Source organism: Lynx rufus, unplaced genomic scaffold (assembly GCF_022079265.1).
Source record: "Lynx rufus isolate CCGP_SWC_20201006 ecotype Redwood Valley unplaced genomic scaffold, mLynRuf1.p SCAF_9, whole genome shotgun sequence".
Classification (NCBI taxonomy): domain Eukaryota; kingdom Metazoa; phylum Chordata; class Mammalia; order Carnivora; family Felidae; genus Lynx; species Lynx rufus.
In genome coordinates, this window is record NW_025814897.1 from 105342156 (window position 1) to 105359750 (window position 17595).

General features: G+C 53.0%; 1 protein-coding gene across 6 annotated transcripts in view; it reads left to right on the plus strand.

Annotated features, from left to right (window-relative positions):
* Window positions 1–508: 508 nt before the first annotated feature.
* Window positions 509–17595, plus strand: part of CD6 (CD6 molecule) — a 40617-nt gene continuing 23530 nt past the window's right edge. For 3 of the 6 annotated variants that reach the window (XM_047070351.1, XM_047070352.1, XM_047070356.1), the window contains exon 1: window positions 513–755. In XM_047070351.1, the coding sequence (XP_046926307.1) occupies window positions 695–755 (61 nt within the window). In that variant the 5' untranslated portion in view covers window positions 513–694. Of the gene's footprint in view, window positions 756–17595 lie in introns of all 6 variants that reach the window. The other 3 variants (XM_047070354.1, XM_047070355.1, XM_047070353.1) reach the window with 2 other exon arrangements.

Below are 17595 nucleotides of genomic sequence, written 5' to 3' on the forward strand. Positions count from 1 at the left end.
TCCTGTGCCATCTCGGGGGACAGGTCCAGCCTGGGAGGATGTGCGGGACACCCCTTCTCTCAGACCCTTCTCCATTTACCATTCTCCAAAGGGCATCTGGGACTTTCCCCTCTCAAAAGTGCAGGACCCCACCCTCCTCCTGACCAGCCACAAACACACCCAAGGGCGAGGTAAATGTCGCGATTTTATCCCAGAAGAGCTGGCTTCCGTGGACCGGGAAGGGGGGTGGGTCATGTGCTCACTCTTCCCACCTGGACTGATTGATCACCTACTGTACTTCAGGTCTCCAGAAAGGAAGCGTGTCCGCATTTCCCTTTTCTTTGGGAGACACTTGGACGAAGTGTGTGTGTGTGTGTGTGTGTGTGTGTGTGTCCCTCTCTATGACTTCTGGGGTTCAGCAGGGCTGGGTGGGCTCACAGGCAGCTGGGCTCTCCCCCTCAGCCCCTGTGATACCAGCCTGGCTTCCTGGAGACCAAAACCACAAGTAGAGAGCACAGAGGTGTGAGAAACACACTCACAGGCTGGTTTGGTCGCATGCGTGCAAAGGAGCGCTCTCTCTTGCGGAGAGAGAGTCATAAACAGGAGCAGCCAAGGTCCGAGCGAGCGAGCGGGTGCGAGGAGCACCCAGCAGCCACGTCCACCTCCTGGCCCGGGGATGGCGCTTCCCGCTGGCAGGCACGCATAGCAGCCAGAGATGGCCCCGGACATGTGGCTGTTCTCTGCTATCCTTGGATTGCTGTCGGCAGCCCTCTCAGGTAGGGCCCCTTTCCCACCTCCTGCCGCTCATGCTGGGTGACCTGGGTCCTGGCCTCTTGCTTGGCCCCCTTTCCGGTCATTTTCTCACTCACCTTTCTAGAACCTTTTAGCCGAGACGGTACCAGGGAGGCCCCAGCTACGGCAACAGGGGCTGGGACCTGGAGAGGGGCCAGGATCCCCCTGGGGGAGCTGGGCTGTGCCCGGACGGTGCCAGAAGTCTCAGCATGCGCGCGTGCTGTCTTGTGAGTGGGCTCCCGGGGTCTGAGGAGGGAGACGCCTCCCACCATAAGTTTGGGAACTCCCCCATCCCCATTTCTCGGCGACTCTCAGGGAGAGAGAGAACGGTCCGGAGACAGAATTCAGGGAAGCCAATGGGAATTGAGGACAGCTGGGGGCTTGTGGCTCACATGCAACCAGTAAGGGGTAGTTTAGGGCACAAGTGAATAGGAGAGCTCTTGAGGGCCCCCTCCTGCCCCCTCCTGAGCTCCCCCAGGGTGCCAAGGCACTTTGTGACCTGGGCAGGGGCGTCAGGCAGGCAGTTTGGGGGCTGGCTGTGTTCATCAGACGCCGTTGGCCTCTGTCGAGTGCGGGGTCCAAGCTGGCGGGAGCTGGGCGGGGGCCCAGAGTTGCTAGAGATCCTGCTCCTGTTGGGACCTTTCGGGGGATGGGGAGACTCATGGAAACAGAATTCTGGGCCAGGGAGCCCGGGTCCGCCTGGCAGGGGAGATACCAAGTGCTTTCACTTTGCTTTCACAAGGGGACCCAGAAAGTCCCCATCAGGAGGGCCACCCAAGCCGAAGCCGACTCGGAGAGCTGAGAGAGGCGGGGAGTTATTTGGGATGGCGGACAACTCCTCTCTCGGCCTCCATCTAGAGGCATGTGCTCCTGAACTCACGCCGGGTCAGGGAAAGCCATTTAGCTGGAACGCGTGTGCCTTCAGCTCCGTGTGGGGTCGTGTGGTCTCTCTCGCTCTACCAGGAGCACCCGGAACTCAGCCGCCTTCTGCCCCTGAGCTAAGAGCTAAGACCTAAGACGGACAGAGGGTCAGAGTAGGGGCCCCTCCTTCCCCATCTCCACTGTCGCCACCCTCCGTCCTTTTCCATGAGACCCGACCGCCGGCCCAGGCTCAGAATGAAATCTGGGACAGAGAGGGTGGCTGGCCGGCCCCTGGGCCCCGGGGAACCGGCCTTGAATGGTGCCGCAAGCAGGTGAGAACCCAGGGGCCCGGGAGAGCCCAGGAGGGTGAAATGAAGGGACTCCTGGAGCCAAGGTCCCTACACCCCAGCCCTTTTTGTCCCCTCCTGACACTCCTGCCCGCCTCACCCCACTCCCAGCACAGATATTTCACTCCGTGTTTCTAAAACCACATTCATATTCAATGGTCTCACTTGTTACTAATACCAGTTTAGTCTTGAAAGGAAACTTGATGTCACGATTCTAAGTGGAAAACCGACATCATGTGCCATAAATAAAAGATGAAGGTAAGCATAAAAATAAATGGGGGTGGAAACCAATTTCTATTACGTGCTAGCAAAAAGTTGAAAGAAAGCAAAGGTCCTTGAGCCTGAAGCCGACACCTGTCCCCTCTGTTAAAGGGGAGATGGGGTGGCGATAGAGATACCCTGGCTCCAAATTGTTACTTTCTTCTTGATCTTTCAGGGGGACTGATAGCACTTGGAATGGGGAATAGTTTCCCTGCCGTGTGATTTAATGGCACTAAATGCTGCTTCCTGAAAGCCTCCTAAAGGGTCCCCAGAGGCATATGTCCTACTGCTGACAAATAGGGCCTGGCAGGAAGAACGTTGCCGGCAGAAGGAAACGGTGTCCCCAGGAGTAAGGTGGGGAAGGCCAGAGCGAGCTGGTGTAGGGAGGCTGCTCCCCGGGCCTGCCAGAATGTTCTTCCCCGCCCCGCCCAGGTCCAGCAGGCCCAAACCCCAGCAGAGCTGAGCCCTAGGCGGGCAAGATGGACCCCGATCTGCCTGAGGGGTTCTCCTTGGTGAAATCAGTGTGTTGGGCCGATCAGATTTGGGGAAAGGAAATGAGGGTCTCCAAGGAGAGAAAGAAAAAGAAAGAAAGGAAAACAACAGAGACGAGGGAGGAAAGGATCCTGGAAGAATGAGGCCCCAGAGGGAGTCCCAGGGCCTTCACTCTGACAGCTGCATGGAGCCCCGGAGGGGTTAGCAGGCTGCGTCTGGGGCCGCAGGAGGCCGGAGGCTGGCCCTCCTGGGCCCCGGAAGACCCAGCCATGGCTCTTTCGCGTTCAGCAGTCCTCCCCTCTCCTCTGTCCTCTGCAGTCCTAGCACCAGGCTCCATCCTGGGCCTCACACAGCCATTTCTCTGGCCAGGCTGGCCTGGGTTCTGGGCCCTTCTCTCCTCAGGTCTGGGTGCGTGCTGTTCAATGACCAGGGCAGGGACCACGCTTTCCGGTTCTGCTGGTGCTCCCTGGAGACCTGGGTCCAGGACCAGTTTGTCCACATACCCTCCAGTTTTGTGCCTCAGTTTCCTGATCAGTCATCTGGGGACAAAGAGGGAGAAGGAATGGACTCGAAGCCTTTTTACTGGAGAAGATTGGGTGGGGTCAGGAGGCCAGGGTATTGCCTGGGCCCCGTCTCTGACTCACCCTGTGTTCTTCTCTGATCTGGACTTGGTTTCTGCGCCAGTGAAATGGGGTGCTTTGGGTGGACGATCCCTAAGGGCTCGGTCAGACCTGACATTTCTGTGTGCAGAGCGATAACATAGAACCAGGCCTCTCCCCCAAGGGCCGTGCCGAGGTTGGTGACTCTAATTCCATCTGGACGGTGGTGGGTTGAGGGCTTCTGTTGTGCACTAAAAAAGGCTGTTTGTGGTTACTTTATAAAAAAAAAAAAAAAGTTTCTTAAATTAACAAATTTTTTAACATCGATTTTTTTCCCTTCGCTTGTAAATTCAATATACAAAAATCACTTTATTTATAAGTCCGGTAATTTTCGACAATGACTCTCAGGGAGCCTTTGATGAATATTTCATCAAATCAGGTTGAACGGAGTAAGCGCCTTAAATAATAAATACCACTCACAAAGGTAGCTAATTAAATTCCCTTAGATCTGTAATGTCTAATATAGCTGCCACGGGAAGTTGCATTTGAAACGCGGTAGTCTGAGTTGAGAAGGTTGGAGAGGTAACGTACACAGCAGATGTCGAAGACGTGTTCAAAAAAAGAACACAAAATACCTCATTAGCAACTTTTATGTGAATTGTATGTTGAGATGATAATTTGCTGGATATGTTAGGTTAAATACATTTTATCGTTATAATTAGGTTGATCTATTCCTTTTTCACGTTTAAAAAACGTGGCTACTAGGACATTTTAAATGACCCAGGTAGCTTGCATGATGTTTATATCGGATAGCACTGCCTTACCTAATCTAAGCTGCATTTGTACATCTAACGAACTCGATTGTCTTATAAATGCTTCAAACAGCTCTAAGAAACACAACTGTTCCAAGGATTTCAGAGAATACTTACAGATCTAAAACCCTAACTTTTAAACAAAGTGAGTATTAAGTTCTCTGAAATATGCCAATAATGTTTACAGACATTACCAAACTCTCTTAAGTTTTTAACTCAAAATTTCAACTGAAGTCAATCACTCGGTCACACACACGAGAAATTCCAGTGGCCACGCGTTCTTAAACATCACAGGTAACAGGACTTCATGCAGCAACACACGGAAATTGATCCAACCGAAACTTAACGTAAATGTATAATTACTCGGGGTTTCCACGTCTTTCCATCATCTTTATTTTTCAAATTCTAATCTTCTTGGGCTTCAAAGCCACTTACCAAGGAGAAAAGGATTGTCCCATAGCAGATAACACGGATTATCCCCCCGGAGACTGGAGGGTCTGTCTTAGTGCATTGAGAGGAGGTCAGCTTTTCTATCGTTTTGCCGAAATAGAAGATTAAGATTCTCCTGTGCTGCTGATGCGTGTGAGATGAGCTTTTGGATAGGCTGTGCCCTCCACTTGAGCCGGTCCCTTGACCTGTGACCTCTGGACCCGACTTCTGCAAGCCTAATTCTCTATGTGTCCTGGATCAGATTTAATCCAATCCACCCGATTGGATTAAATCAAACAAATGTGTTTGCTATTCTGTTCTTCTTTTTCTTCATTTCTCCCCCCTCTCATTCTTCCCAGCTGGCAAAACAGATGTATAAATAATATATGACTGGCATCTGTGTATTTCTCCTGGCTTAGCCTGGCTCTCTGGTCACAGGTCAATGACTGGTGGGGGACGTCGGCATGACGGTCCCCATCGTGGTGATGTGGGACGACGCGGCTCCTAGGGTAACGTGGCTTATTACAAAGGCATCTAGAATGAGTAAGAAACACTGTCCACTGACTGCCTCACTCAGTCTGCGTTTATTGAGGCCTGCTGGGAGCCAGTCTCATTGCCTGATAGGGAAGCTCAGGCATCACATCGGGCCCCCAGCCGTTGGATTCAAAGGCTGAAGAATCAGCCCTATTCCTGGGGACAGGGGAGGGATTAAGCAGGTGGCCCCAACGGAGGCTTTGGGACAGGGGCTTGGAGGAAAAGACTAGACCATGTGGATGGCCGTGAAACCACCGACCCGTACCCATGTTGATGCTCAGCCCGGCACTGAACAGACCCTGGCGGGGGCTGGAATCCCCAAGCCCATCTCCTCTCTACTCACAGTGTCCTCAGACTCTCCATCCCAATCGCTGGCACTGCCTCCTACCCGCCCCCCCAAGCCTCCCCCAGAGTCAGGGCTACCAGAGTCCCTCAGAGCAGGACTTCCTGGGGGCCCTCATTCCTGTCCCTTCCCAGGGTTTTCGAAAGCTGCCAATTCACTGATAATTTACTTAATATTTTCAGTGGATATTTTATTTTTGTTTTTATTTTTCGACAGCAGAGATCCCAATGCAGGGCTCAAATCGTCTTTTTGAGATCATTTCCTGAGCTGAAGTTGGATGCTTAAACAACTGAGCCACCCCAGGCGCCCCTAAGCTGATGTTTCAAGGTGTAAATACTTTGGTTTTTAGAAAAAAAACTTTATCTTGCTCCCTTAAAGATAAAGCCATTGTAAATCACCTTAATGGCGGTAATGGTGAAAATAAACATCATGGAAACAAAATGTCACTAAATCCTAGCCAAATGTGTTGCTGCTTTCCTTGAGCTCAAATGGGAGGGTTTCTAGATGTCAGAGAGGCATTAGGGACTAGCGCCCTGAGAGATCTTCTCCTCCAAGGAGTCAGAAAAGCTGAAAGGGCATAACTGCCTTCATGTAATTTAACACCATGTCAGTGACCACCTAAATCATTTCTCAAGGCTTCAGCTATGGGCCTCACCCTGGTCCGGAGAAAGGACAAGGGTGGTGGGCAATCTGTTCCCCTTACGGGACAGAGCCTGGGGAAGCCTTCTGCTTACCTTCCTGGTGGACATCCTAGACCATGGCGACCCCGTTTCAGGCTGTCCCCAGGTCCCCAGGACAGCCCCTAGACTCCTGGTGAGCCTTGAAGTTGAGAATGGTGCCCAGATTCACATCCCCCCCAGTTTACCTCTGGGAACGAGCCCCTGTAGGGTGGGGACAAGGAACCAGGAAGACGGGTGAGCGTAGGATTTTAGAACTCACTCTGGCTCTCGATTGCGGGGGAATCTTGGGCAGGCCCATTCCTTCCTCTGGCCTTAGTTTCTTCCCTGGAAAAATGGGCAAATTGAACACTAAAAACGCAGCCTAAAAACCCTCGTACTCTGTGGCTTTACCGTTTGTGGAGCAGGGCAGCGGAGATCCAGCTGTTAGAAACCAACTGGATTATGGGCGCGACATGGTAACCCCGGCCGGCACCTGCCACGCGGAATCGTGGACCCTGGCCGGAGGCCGGCTTGGCTTCTCGGTCCCGGCTCTGGGTGACCTGGGTTATTTCTCAGCTTCTGCGTGCCTGCAGGCTACAAATAAAAACACCCACCTCACCACATTATGAAATTTAGATAATTGCATCGGAAAATGCCTGAACATAGTAGTGCTTAAAAATGTGAGTTATAAATGTTACACAGCCAGGAGAAGGGTCTTGTAAATGCGAGTGCAGGGTTTAGCGGTTAACACGCCGTTTGCACAGTGAGCTCGTTTACCCACATGACAAGCCCAGCGTATAGATGAGGAAACCAGGGTTTATCGAGGCTGGGAGACCGGTCCAACCAAAGTCTGTAGCTAGTAAGTGACAGGACTTGAGCTTAAGGGTCGCCGCTCTGGCTCTTTCCCAGGGAAGAGCGGCCTGGCTTGCCTCCTGGAGGGCTGTCCTCGGGGCTCCTTGCAAAGATGAGGTTCTCCCCCAGCTCCCCCATCCCCCCCAGCTTGCAGCCTGAGGGGCCTCTGAGGTTCCGGGGTCTCCTGGAAGGCTTCTCAGGGACAGATGGGGTCAAATGTGGCTGCGCCCTTGTGGGGTCCTGCTGTGCACCCACCCTGCCCGCCTAGGCCAGAAATGAATGAAGGGGAAGCACCGCGAGCCTGGGGACGGTTTGTCTGGCGGGAGGTTCCATCTAGTCACATTTATTGGGCGCCTGCTGCGTGCCAGGCCCTGTACAACACCGAGATGTGAGATACGAAGGTTTGTCCTCGAACACTTTACGTGCTGTGAGGAAGATGATAAAACACACAGGGTCAGCCTGGGGTACGTGTGACAACAGATGCAATCCGTTGACAGCCGTAACCACCATTCACTGCAGGGGACTTACTGTTCTGTAAGCATCGGCTGAGCGGACGCTGTCCCGCCCTGACATTGGGTCATTTTATGGTTGGGTCAACTAAGGCTCAGAAGTTTATGTATTTGGTCCCAGGCTGGGGGCGGATCCGGAGTTTAAATCCAGGTCCGTAGGTCTCCAAAACCCACATTCTCCGTCACGGGGCTACACTGCCTTCCAGAGCTGGGAGTCTGAGAGGGGGAGGGCCCGAGCCTCCTGGAGACACTTGGTGGCTTCTCAGATGGGCGGTGGCAGTAGGGGCAGGGGGTGGGGTGGAACCTGGCTGTCCCAAGGGGGCTGGACATACAGAGAAGGGTGGTCCAAACATCCTGGGCACAAAGCGTGCAAAAACTAATGAGGCCTGAGGAAAGTGTAAATGGTCCGTTGTGTTGTGGCAATGTCAGCTTCCTGGTTTTGGTCAGTTACTCTGGTTAGTTACATAACATGTCATCACTGGGGGGAAGCCGGGCGATGGATACACGAGACTCGTCTCCGTGCTATACTGGGTGGGAAACATTCCTTGCAGAAGGACCGATTTGAGCAGAAGCCCGGAGGTGAGGCAGTCAAGGTGAGAGCCCAGGACGGGCTGGCTGTGGGGGGTGGCTGACCAGCCGGCCCTGCTGGTCCTATAGGGAACGTTCTCTTCCTCCTGATTCATCTGGACTGCTGCGTGGCGGGGATTCGATGAGCTGATATTCATGAAAATGCCAAGCCAGCGACTAGCCCACAGAAAGCACACACATAGACCGTACACACGTGTAAGGATGCTAGCCGGGCAGTCACAAGGGTAACGGCTTCCCAGGCAGCACTCTGTAAATTCATAGATCTATTTCCTCATTGCAGCCCTATGAAATAGGAGTTATTACCCCCATTTTACCGATTAAGTGGCTGAGGCTCCGAGAGGCGAAGGGACTTTTCCTAGATTACACAGCTAATAGATGCACAGCAGTGGATCTTTAACTTGACTTTGTGCCTCCTGACCCATGTTCTTTCCCAGCCCTGGAAAATAGGCAGGGTTTGGGCCACGGACCCCGTCCACTTCAAGATTTCTTCAGGAAAGGTCTCCCCATTCTCTGGAGACTTTTCATCTCACCCACTATCGGCTGGGCGGTCGTGGGACCCGGTTAAAAAAAAAAACAAACAAAAAAAAAAAACCCTTGAAGCTACTCATGAGTCAGAAGCCACTTCCTGGCCAAGGAGCCACTCTGAGCCTCAGTTTCCCTGGCTGTAAAGCAGGGTCAATGTCAGCTTCCAGAACCCGGGTCTAGGATGAGGCTCCATGAGATGTTGGCTCTGGAGTACTTGGGAAAATATGGGGTTCGTGCGCATGCTGAAGAGTCCCATGGCCGTAACTGCTGCTGGGCCGGGGGCCGTGACAGGAGCTCATGGGGACGGCAGAAAAAGAAGAAGGAAGCCCGAGTTTCCGCCCACCATTTTGTAGAGTCCTGTGGCCCCACCGCCTTCTGCCAGAAAATGGCAGCTGAGAGAGCCTCTGAGATGCCAGCCTGGACAGGGAGAGAGGGCGGAGGGGTTGTAAGAAGAAGTTGCCAGGCCCTTGGGGGGTGCTAGACTGGGATCCCATAAGAGGAAAGCGATCCCCTGGCTTTCCCCTGCGTCTCCACCTGTGTTAGAAGGTAGCGGCACACATTAGAAGGTCTACCCTATATGTCTTCATGCCTCCCCTCCATCATGGCCAAGCTGAACTGGGCTCTCCAGGCAGTGCTCGCAGATGCCCAGGGGGTCTGTGCATGGGGCCGCAGGCTGTGCGAGTGAGGAAGGGCCTCAGCGCTGGGAGCTTCTCAAGATGTCTTGGGGGTCCCACCTGAGCACCCCACTTCCAATCTGGAAGTCAACTGCTGAGGCCTGAGCGAGGGAGGGCACAGAGGTGAAGTCACCGTGTCGCCACAGCTATGTGCAAAGCCAAGCACAAGCTCTGTCCATTTGACAGAAGGACAAACTGATACTAAGAGAGCCCCAGCCTTGCAGCCAGTCGCTGAGAGAACTGAGACCCTAGCCACCTTCTGGTCACCAACCCACCCCCACCAGCTGCCTCTTTCTAAATGGAGTTTAGGGGAAAGATTTTGATCTATGCTTTTTTTTTAATTCTTTTTTGCTAGGGTGCTCACCTCATCTGGGAGGAGTGTGTGAGAGCTGGGCTGGGCGGGGGTGGGGGGGGCAGAGGTGGGAAACCATCCCTGGACCGTGTCACCCCCCACCCCCTGCCGAGTCTGCTCAGGGAGATTCACTTTTCCCTACTTCCCTTGACTAAACTAAAGTCACTTGCCAAATGAATTCAACTCCTTGGAGAAATGTGCCACATTCTCCAGATAGGATTCTGGAAATATCATGACAGTATCTGGGCAGGAAGAAACCCCGGAGGGCTGCCAATCATGTACTCCTGTTTGTCAGAGGAGAAAACCAAGGCGCAGAGTGGCAGGTGGGGGTGGGGGGCAGAGACGGGATCAAGGTCACGGAGCGGGAGTGGAAAGTGGGGCCTGCAGTGGGCATAGCGGGGGGTCCTGTGCTCTCCCCAGTTGACATCAATACGAAACTAACCCTCATCCACAGAACTTTTTCAGATTTTTCCAGTTGTGCCAATAACGTCCTTTAAGGCAAAAGAAAACTCCAGTTAGGGGACTGTGCTTTATTCTCATGTCTCCTTCTGTTCCTTCAACCTAGAATAATTTCTCAGATTTTCTTTCTCTTTCATGACATTGATCCTTTGGAAGAGCAGGGTCCAGTTATTCTGTGATCTGTATCCCAAGTCGTGGTTTGTCTGATGATTCCTTGTGATTAGCCATGCCTTCTAGGGCAGAAATAGCACAGAAGTGCCGTGGTGTTATCGTCGGCCTCTCGTGTCAAGGGGCGCGCCCCATCGGCTTGTCCCATCTCGGTGTTCTAATTTCGGCTGCGTGGCTAAGGGGATGTCTGTAGGTAAGGTTGCTCTTTTCTGCTTTGTGACTCATGTGCGTCCTGGGGGCAGATTCTGTGAGAATGTGTAAACACGTTAGCTCCCCTCAAACTTCTACCCTCTAGTTGTGACATTAGTGATGACCCTGGCCTGAATCGGTTACCATCGCTACCGTTTCTCAATGGCGATGTTACGACGCCATCGTTCCTTCTGCAAGGTTAGTCACTGGCTTGGCTTTCTTGGCTCAGGTTCAGGGGGTAGGAGCCAACTGGTTCAGCGCCTCGAAGGCTGGAGCTGAAGAGGCCAAGGTGTGGGCCCCTCGGGCTGGGCCTCTGGCGGCGGCCATCTTGCTCCGCCTCAGAGGTTAGAGCTTGGTTCAGTTCCTCTCTGCTTCCGGGGCCGCTTCCCTCCCCGCCTACAAGTTTTGCCATTCATTTGTAGCTCCCGCTACGTGTCGGGCACCATTTTCAGCCACTGAGGATGCGGGATACAGCCTCAGACTCCAAGGAGCTTATATTCTAGAGGGGGGAAAGCAGACAAATGAACAAGCACGTTTCAAAATCAGTATCACATCAGAAAGGAGTACCTGCAACAAGGGAAATAAAGCAGAGTCCGAAAGACAGAGAGTGACTGGGGTCGGGGTCCAGGTAAGGCCTCTGGGGGCATTTGAGCAGAGATGTGACTCATGAGATTAACCTGGAATCGAGATGGAGAGATCAGGGAGCAGGACCTTCCGGGCGGAGGGAAGGCAAGTGCAAGGGCCCTGAGGTGGACCAGTTGAGGTGCTGGAGGAGATTGCTGAGGGAGTGGGGAGCAGAGAAGATAGAGACGGACAGGCTGCAGATGTCAGGGATCATCAGTCATGCAGGGGCTTGGAATGAACCCATGGGAAACGGGAAATCTTCAGAAAGTTTTAGGTATAAAAAGACGTGACCCGATCTGCGTTTAGGCATATACAATTATTTAACAAATATGGTTTATGATCAACTCCACACTTAAACCTAAGTCAGTTTGTTTGGACCTTCTGTCACCATCATCCATTTCCAACAAATATTACTTCGGTAAACAGAATATGTCCGTATAAACAAAACACTGAAAACAAAGCGGCTTTAAAGAGACTGCTATCCAAGCCTGAGTCACTCTCCCCTTGGTACGAAGTGTTGGGTGTTCAAGGCTGGGCGGCACCAGCCAAGACTTGGAACCCCAAGCACCGAAGGACTGGAGAAGGACTAATTTCCTTTACTGTGGGATTCAGTACCAGTTAGTACCCACTCTTAAATTGTCTGGGGACACTGGAGGGCCATGCCGTGAGGGAAGGAGGTGCAGTCTGCCGGGCACCCTCAAACCAGCCGTCAGAGGCAAGGGAGCCCCCTCCCTCCAGCGGTCAGACCCCATCTGGCCCGGTTGGCCCATTTTACCCTGGAGAAACTGAGCCCCCTCCCCACCCGCCGCCCCGTCCCACAGGGACTTACCCAAGGTCATAATCCTGGCTGGTCTCACCTCTGCCAAATTCCGTTGTCACTTCCACCGGGTTCCAGCCGAAAATGCACACGCGCCGTAAACATTAGTCATCCTTATTGTAAAAATCGTTCTAACAACCACATGAAAAGAACTGTCACCCGGCACAAAACTCGGCCTTTCGTTCTTGAAGGAGGCAGGCTGCAAGTCCCTGGAGCGAGGCGCGTGTTTCGTCCCTCGTCAGCATGACGGTGGGTGCGGGGGGGCATCGTGCTGCCTCTGATCAGTGTTTGTCAGGACCGCTGTGAGCACGTGGAATCTGGGGTCCGGGAGACGAGCGTTTGATTCCAGGCCCCACCACCTCCTCAGTGGCCCTGGGCGAGGTCCAGAACCTCCTGAGGGGACACGGGCCTACGCCCCAACGCCAGCTCCTCCATTCTTACCCTCAAGATGGACTTTCCACCTTCCCTGAAGATCTTTACGGACCATTTCTAGCCACCTGCACGTGCGTGGATGGTCTCGGTTCCAGCCATGTCAACAGAAGCCATGAAACAGTCCCGGGAGCACTTGCGGGTTTAGGGTCTGGCCCTCTAGAAGTGAAGGAGGGGGCACAACCATGCATCTTGCAAGTTCCCCCCTCCCACCCGCCTCCTGGAATTCCCTAGAAGTCCCAGGGGCCCTCCCCCCGCCCCCAGCCCCTGCCTCTGGAAGGCCACCTTTGTTGCAGGTATGTGTGACTTCGTTTTCTAGAGCTACCATAAGGCAGCGCCACGGATTGGTGCGTGAGCAACAGAAGTGTATCGTGTCACAGCTCGGGAGGCTGCAAGTTCAAGATCAGGGTCTCCTTCTCAGGCGGGGAGGGAGCATCTCTCCCAGGCCTCTCTCCTAGCTTCCGATGGTTTGCTTGGCGTTCTTCGCCATTCTTTGGCTTGTAGAAGCCGTGATCCGATCTCGGCCTTCATCTTAACATGGCATTCTTCCTACGCGCATACACCCGTGTCCACACTTCCCCTTTTCATGAGGACCCCAGTCCTCCTGGACCAGCCGCCCCTCCCCCCCCCACCCCCACCAATGACCTCGTTTTAACTTGACTACCTCTGTGAAGAGCCTATCTCCAAATAAGGTCACATTCTTAGGTACTGAGGTCAGGACTCCAACATATCTTTTTTGGTGAGACACAATTCCACCCATAGCCGTGTGTGCGCACGCGTGTGTGTGCGTGTGTGTGTGGGATGTGTGTGTGTGAGAGAGAGAGAGAGAGGGAGACTCAGGGGTAGAATTTCTGGGTCATGACTATGGAAATGTTTTGAAAGTCGTTGTGTGGGCTCAGCTCCCCCCAGCAATCTACAGAGTCCCTGCTGACCCCCGTTCTCAATACTCAGCATTACCCCACTTCTCAATTGTGGGTGTATGATACCGTTTCCCCGTGGCCTTACTTTGCATTTTTCTGATGACTGTGAGGCTGGATACTTCCCATGAGTTTATGGGTCCCGCGTGTTTCTGCTTCCGTGAAGTGCCTATCCAGGCCGTATGCCCAGTGTCCCATCGCTTGCCTTTTCCTTATTGATTTATAGACCATCTCCTTTTCTAAGGAGGGTTTCCTTTAAGGGGAGGCGAGGAGAAGGGAAGGGGAGGGGGAGGTTAGGGCACCTTTTGTGGCCTTAGATGTGGAGGACTGACCTGCACAGTTACTCCTTCGGGAGAGAAACAGAAAACCGCTCTGGGTCCTCTGTCTCCTTCTGGAATCCGTGGGGCCGGGTGTGATTCAGAACCGAGACTGTTTGGATTTCTTCTCTACTTTGTCAGGTCTCAGGCAGGGCCCGGTCAGCCACTGGCATCGAATACATTAATATATCTTCAGCAACAATGTGTGATTGTCCACACCACACGGAATAAACAAAGACCTTGCTTCGGTAAAGGTCAGGTGCCACCACCAACAGAGTTATGAAAGCACTTTCAGTTTGGGGGTCTCTGGGGCTTCCAGACCGCGGTAAGGGAGTGTGCACGCAAACCCCAAGCTGGGCCCTCTGGTGCCCCCTTTATTGGCTAATCCCCCTGACTGCTCCAGGGAGGTGACATGACCATCCCCATTCACATTGGAGAAGGGTCGCCGAGGCGCGGAGAGGCTAAGAAATCCAGATCCTGGTATGAAGAGGAAGAGGGGGACTTGGACCCGCATCGGTCTGACTCCAGGGCTCACAGACATCCAACCCTCTGGTGGTGGCTTCTTGGTTTCTCCGTTCCCCAGGACTCGAGAGTTTAGAAACAAAGTCACAAGCCAGAGGAGTGGATTGGGAGGGCAGAGCACAGCTGGGAGTGAGCGGTGGCTCCGTTGGCTGAGCCAGACCCTCACCCCAAAGCAGTGGGTGCCGGTGGCCGGAGCTTGGGACGCCCACCCCAAAACTCTGCCGAACTTGCCAAGTGCCCATCATACTCTGGTACTGACCAAACATTCAGCCGGGCCTCTGCGTATCCTGGTTTGAAGCCCAAAGGCTTGGGGAGAGGCGCTGATCAGAGATCTTAGCCGTCACTGGGAGCAGGGGCTTGAGAAAGCAGCAGGTCTTTCTGGTGTATAAATCGGGGCTGAAGCACCTTGGCAGAGAATGATGGGAAGGCCTGTGAGGCCAGGCCACTGGCCGGGAGAACAAGGCGGGTACAGACAGAGGAATGGGTCGTTGCTGCCCTTGGTGATCTCTCCTCCTGGCCCACTCACCTCTGGAAAGGTGCAGGTTGGGTCTCTCGAGTCCTTTGTCCAAGGCTCGGATGGCTCTCTCTCTCTCCCACCACTTTGTCATCCCTGAGAACTCCTACACATCCTCTAAGACCCCTCCCGATGGTCCCCTGCTCTTTGGAGTCCAAGTTATTCCCACCCGCCTCTACTTCTCCTAGAGCACTTTGCCCTGACCCCTGGGATAGAAATTCTCCCCGACTGTACTGAGCCATGAGTACACGTGTGAGCCCTACCGCGTTGTGCGCACAGCCTGGCCAACGGTGAGGAATGAACGAAGGACCGAAAGAATGCACCTTCTTGGCTAAGGGTTAAGATAGGCGGAAACGTGGAAGGACTTTGAGCCCCCTCAAAAGCAAGCCTACGTGTGACTTGTGGAGGGAAGCGTGGGGCGACCGCGAGGCCTGGCGGCTAAGACTGTGGGCTCGGACTGGATCTGAAGTGATATTCTGTCCCCCGCGCCCCGCTCCCCCCAAGACATTCCAGTCCCAGCCTGAAGTCCTGAAGGCTCGGGAAGGGGCCCTGGTTCCTTCCTTAGAGGGATGCCGATGGCTTCCAGCAGCTCTGGGTGCCTGACATCCGGGGGGCCCTTCTCCTAAGGGGGCTTTAGGCCCCCTCAGAAAGGTGTCAGCACCGCCTCTAGGAGCTGGGGGGATTTTCATCCCGTGCCCACACTCAAGCTTCATTCACCCAGAAACTGCTGTTCCAGCAGCTCTCAGAGACTCAAACCAGAGTCCCTCCAGAGAGCCAGTGGGTGGGGACAGGCCCCCTGGAAAACCCTGTGCGGCCCAGCAGGGTTTCGGCTTCCACTGAAACCCAGAAACCTAGCCCTGAGCTTTGCACAGGGGGCCATGCTCTGGAGGATTTTATTCTTGAATCTCATTCTGCCTTCACGCACCAGTCCCTGACCTGCCCCGGGGCCTTCGCTCGTGCCGTACTCCCGACCCAGAATGCCCTTCTGCCTCCTCTCACTGGCTGATGCCGCATGAAGCCATGGAAAGAATAAATACGGGGAGCAAACCTGCATTTGCATTCTGGGTCTGTCCACACCAAGCTTTGTGACCTTGGGCTAGTAACTTAACTTCTCCGAGCCTCTTTGTCAGGAAGACGGGTTTCCTCACAGGGTTGTCACGAGGATTCTGTACAATAACGTATGGAAAGCACTCGGCACAGAGGAAGCCCTTGGTAAATGTGCATCTGCTCACCCGGTCCTAGTAAAACGCTCCTTGACCATCAAGGCCTCGCCCAAATCCTCCTCCCCTGCAGGAACTTTCTAGACTCACCCTCCTCAGGGCTCCTTGGGGACACCCTTTGTGCAGCCAGAGAGCCAGGATTTAGCCACCTCTTGACGCCTGGGCCTCCCGGCTGGACCCCAAACTGCAGGCCGGCCTGGGGCTCCCTCACCTCCACCTTTCTACAGTAGAGCCCAGAGAGGGCCTGGCCACGGGCATGACCCTGGAAACGTGGGCGGAGGTAAGGCGACTTATACAGACTTCTATTAAAAATAACGGGGGGCGCCTGGGTGGCTCAGTCGGCTAAGCATCCGACTTCGGCTCAGGTCATGATCTCATGGTCCGTGAGTTCGAGCCCCGCGTCGGGCTCTGTGCTGACAGCTCGGAGCCCGGAGCCTGCTTCAGATTCTGCATCCCCACTACTCTCGTTTAAGAAATGTTTACATTTAAAAAAACAAACAAACAAGAAATGTTTCCATTTTTGCTACATTTGGCAAAATGATCTATATTAATAAGAAAGAAAACCAAATAGATACTGTTGAAATACGTATTATTCTTTTCCTTCCTTCCCCAGAGGACTCACACACTCCAAAGTGTGACGTGTATACCATTGTCTTCCGTGCTTTCATATTCTTATTACACAAAAATGTATCAATACCCAATGGATGGGCACATGTGCCATATTTTATATAAGTGCTAGCATGCTGGACAGGCTGTTCTAACACTTACTTTTCTCATTCAATATATTACGTTTGCAAGATCTATCCAAGTGGACAGATAAAGATCTACTTCATGCTTCTAGCGAAATAATCCAGTCTATGAATATAACACAGTATCTTTAATTATTTCCTGCTGGTGGGCTGTTAGATTACTCCTAATTTTCTTTTTTTTGTTTTAATTTTTTTATATTTATTTATTTTTTAAGAAATAGAGTGAGACAATGGGGCGCCTAGGTGGCGCAGTCGGTTGGGCGTCCGACTTCAGCCAGGTCACGATCTCGCGGTCCGTGGGTTCGAGCCCCGCGTCAGGCTCTGGGCTGATGGCTCAGAGCCTGGAGCCTGTTTCCGATTCTGTGTCTCCCTTTCTCTCTGACCCTCCCCCGTTCATGCTCTGTCTCTCTCTGTCCCAAAAGTAAATAAAAACGTTGAAAAAAAAATTTTTTTTTAAATAAAAAAAAAAAAAAAGAAATAGAGTGAGACAAAGCGTGAGTGGGGGAGGGGCAGAGAGAGAAGGAGACACAGGATCCGAAGCAGGCTCCAGGCTCTGAGCAAGTGGTCAGCACAGAGCCCGATGCGGGGCTCAAACCCACGAACTGTGAGATCATGACCTGAGCTGAAGTCGGACGCTCAACCGACTGAGCCACCCAGGCGGCCCACTCCTAATTTTCTTTCTGCAGTAAAAATCCCTGTGGATGTTTGCATGTGAACATGCCAGATAATTTTTTCTAGGATATGTATGGAAAGGAATAGGTTTGGGGGTCAAGGTCTGAACATCTTCAGCTTTTTGAGGTATTATTGGCCATTTTTCGATCCGTTATATGTGTAACGATGTGACCATCCTGCGTGATGTGTTTATAATCCGCTCTATCCACCTCCTGTGCCCATGTGCACACACACACACATCTATCACATATACACGTTCATACTCGTTGACCCGGCAAGATCTTGAGTACTTAACCAGGGCCGGTGTTGGGTCTCTCTTGTGATCGTACGTCAGTCATACGAGACATTTACATCTGTGAGGTGGGGGAAGCAAGGCTGGCATATAACGAG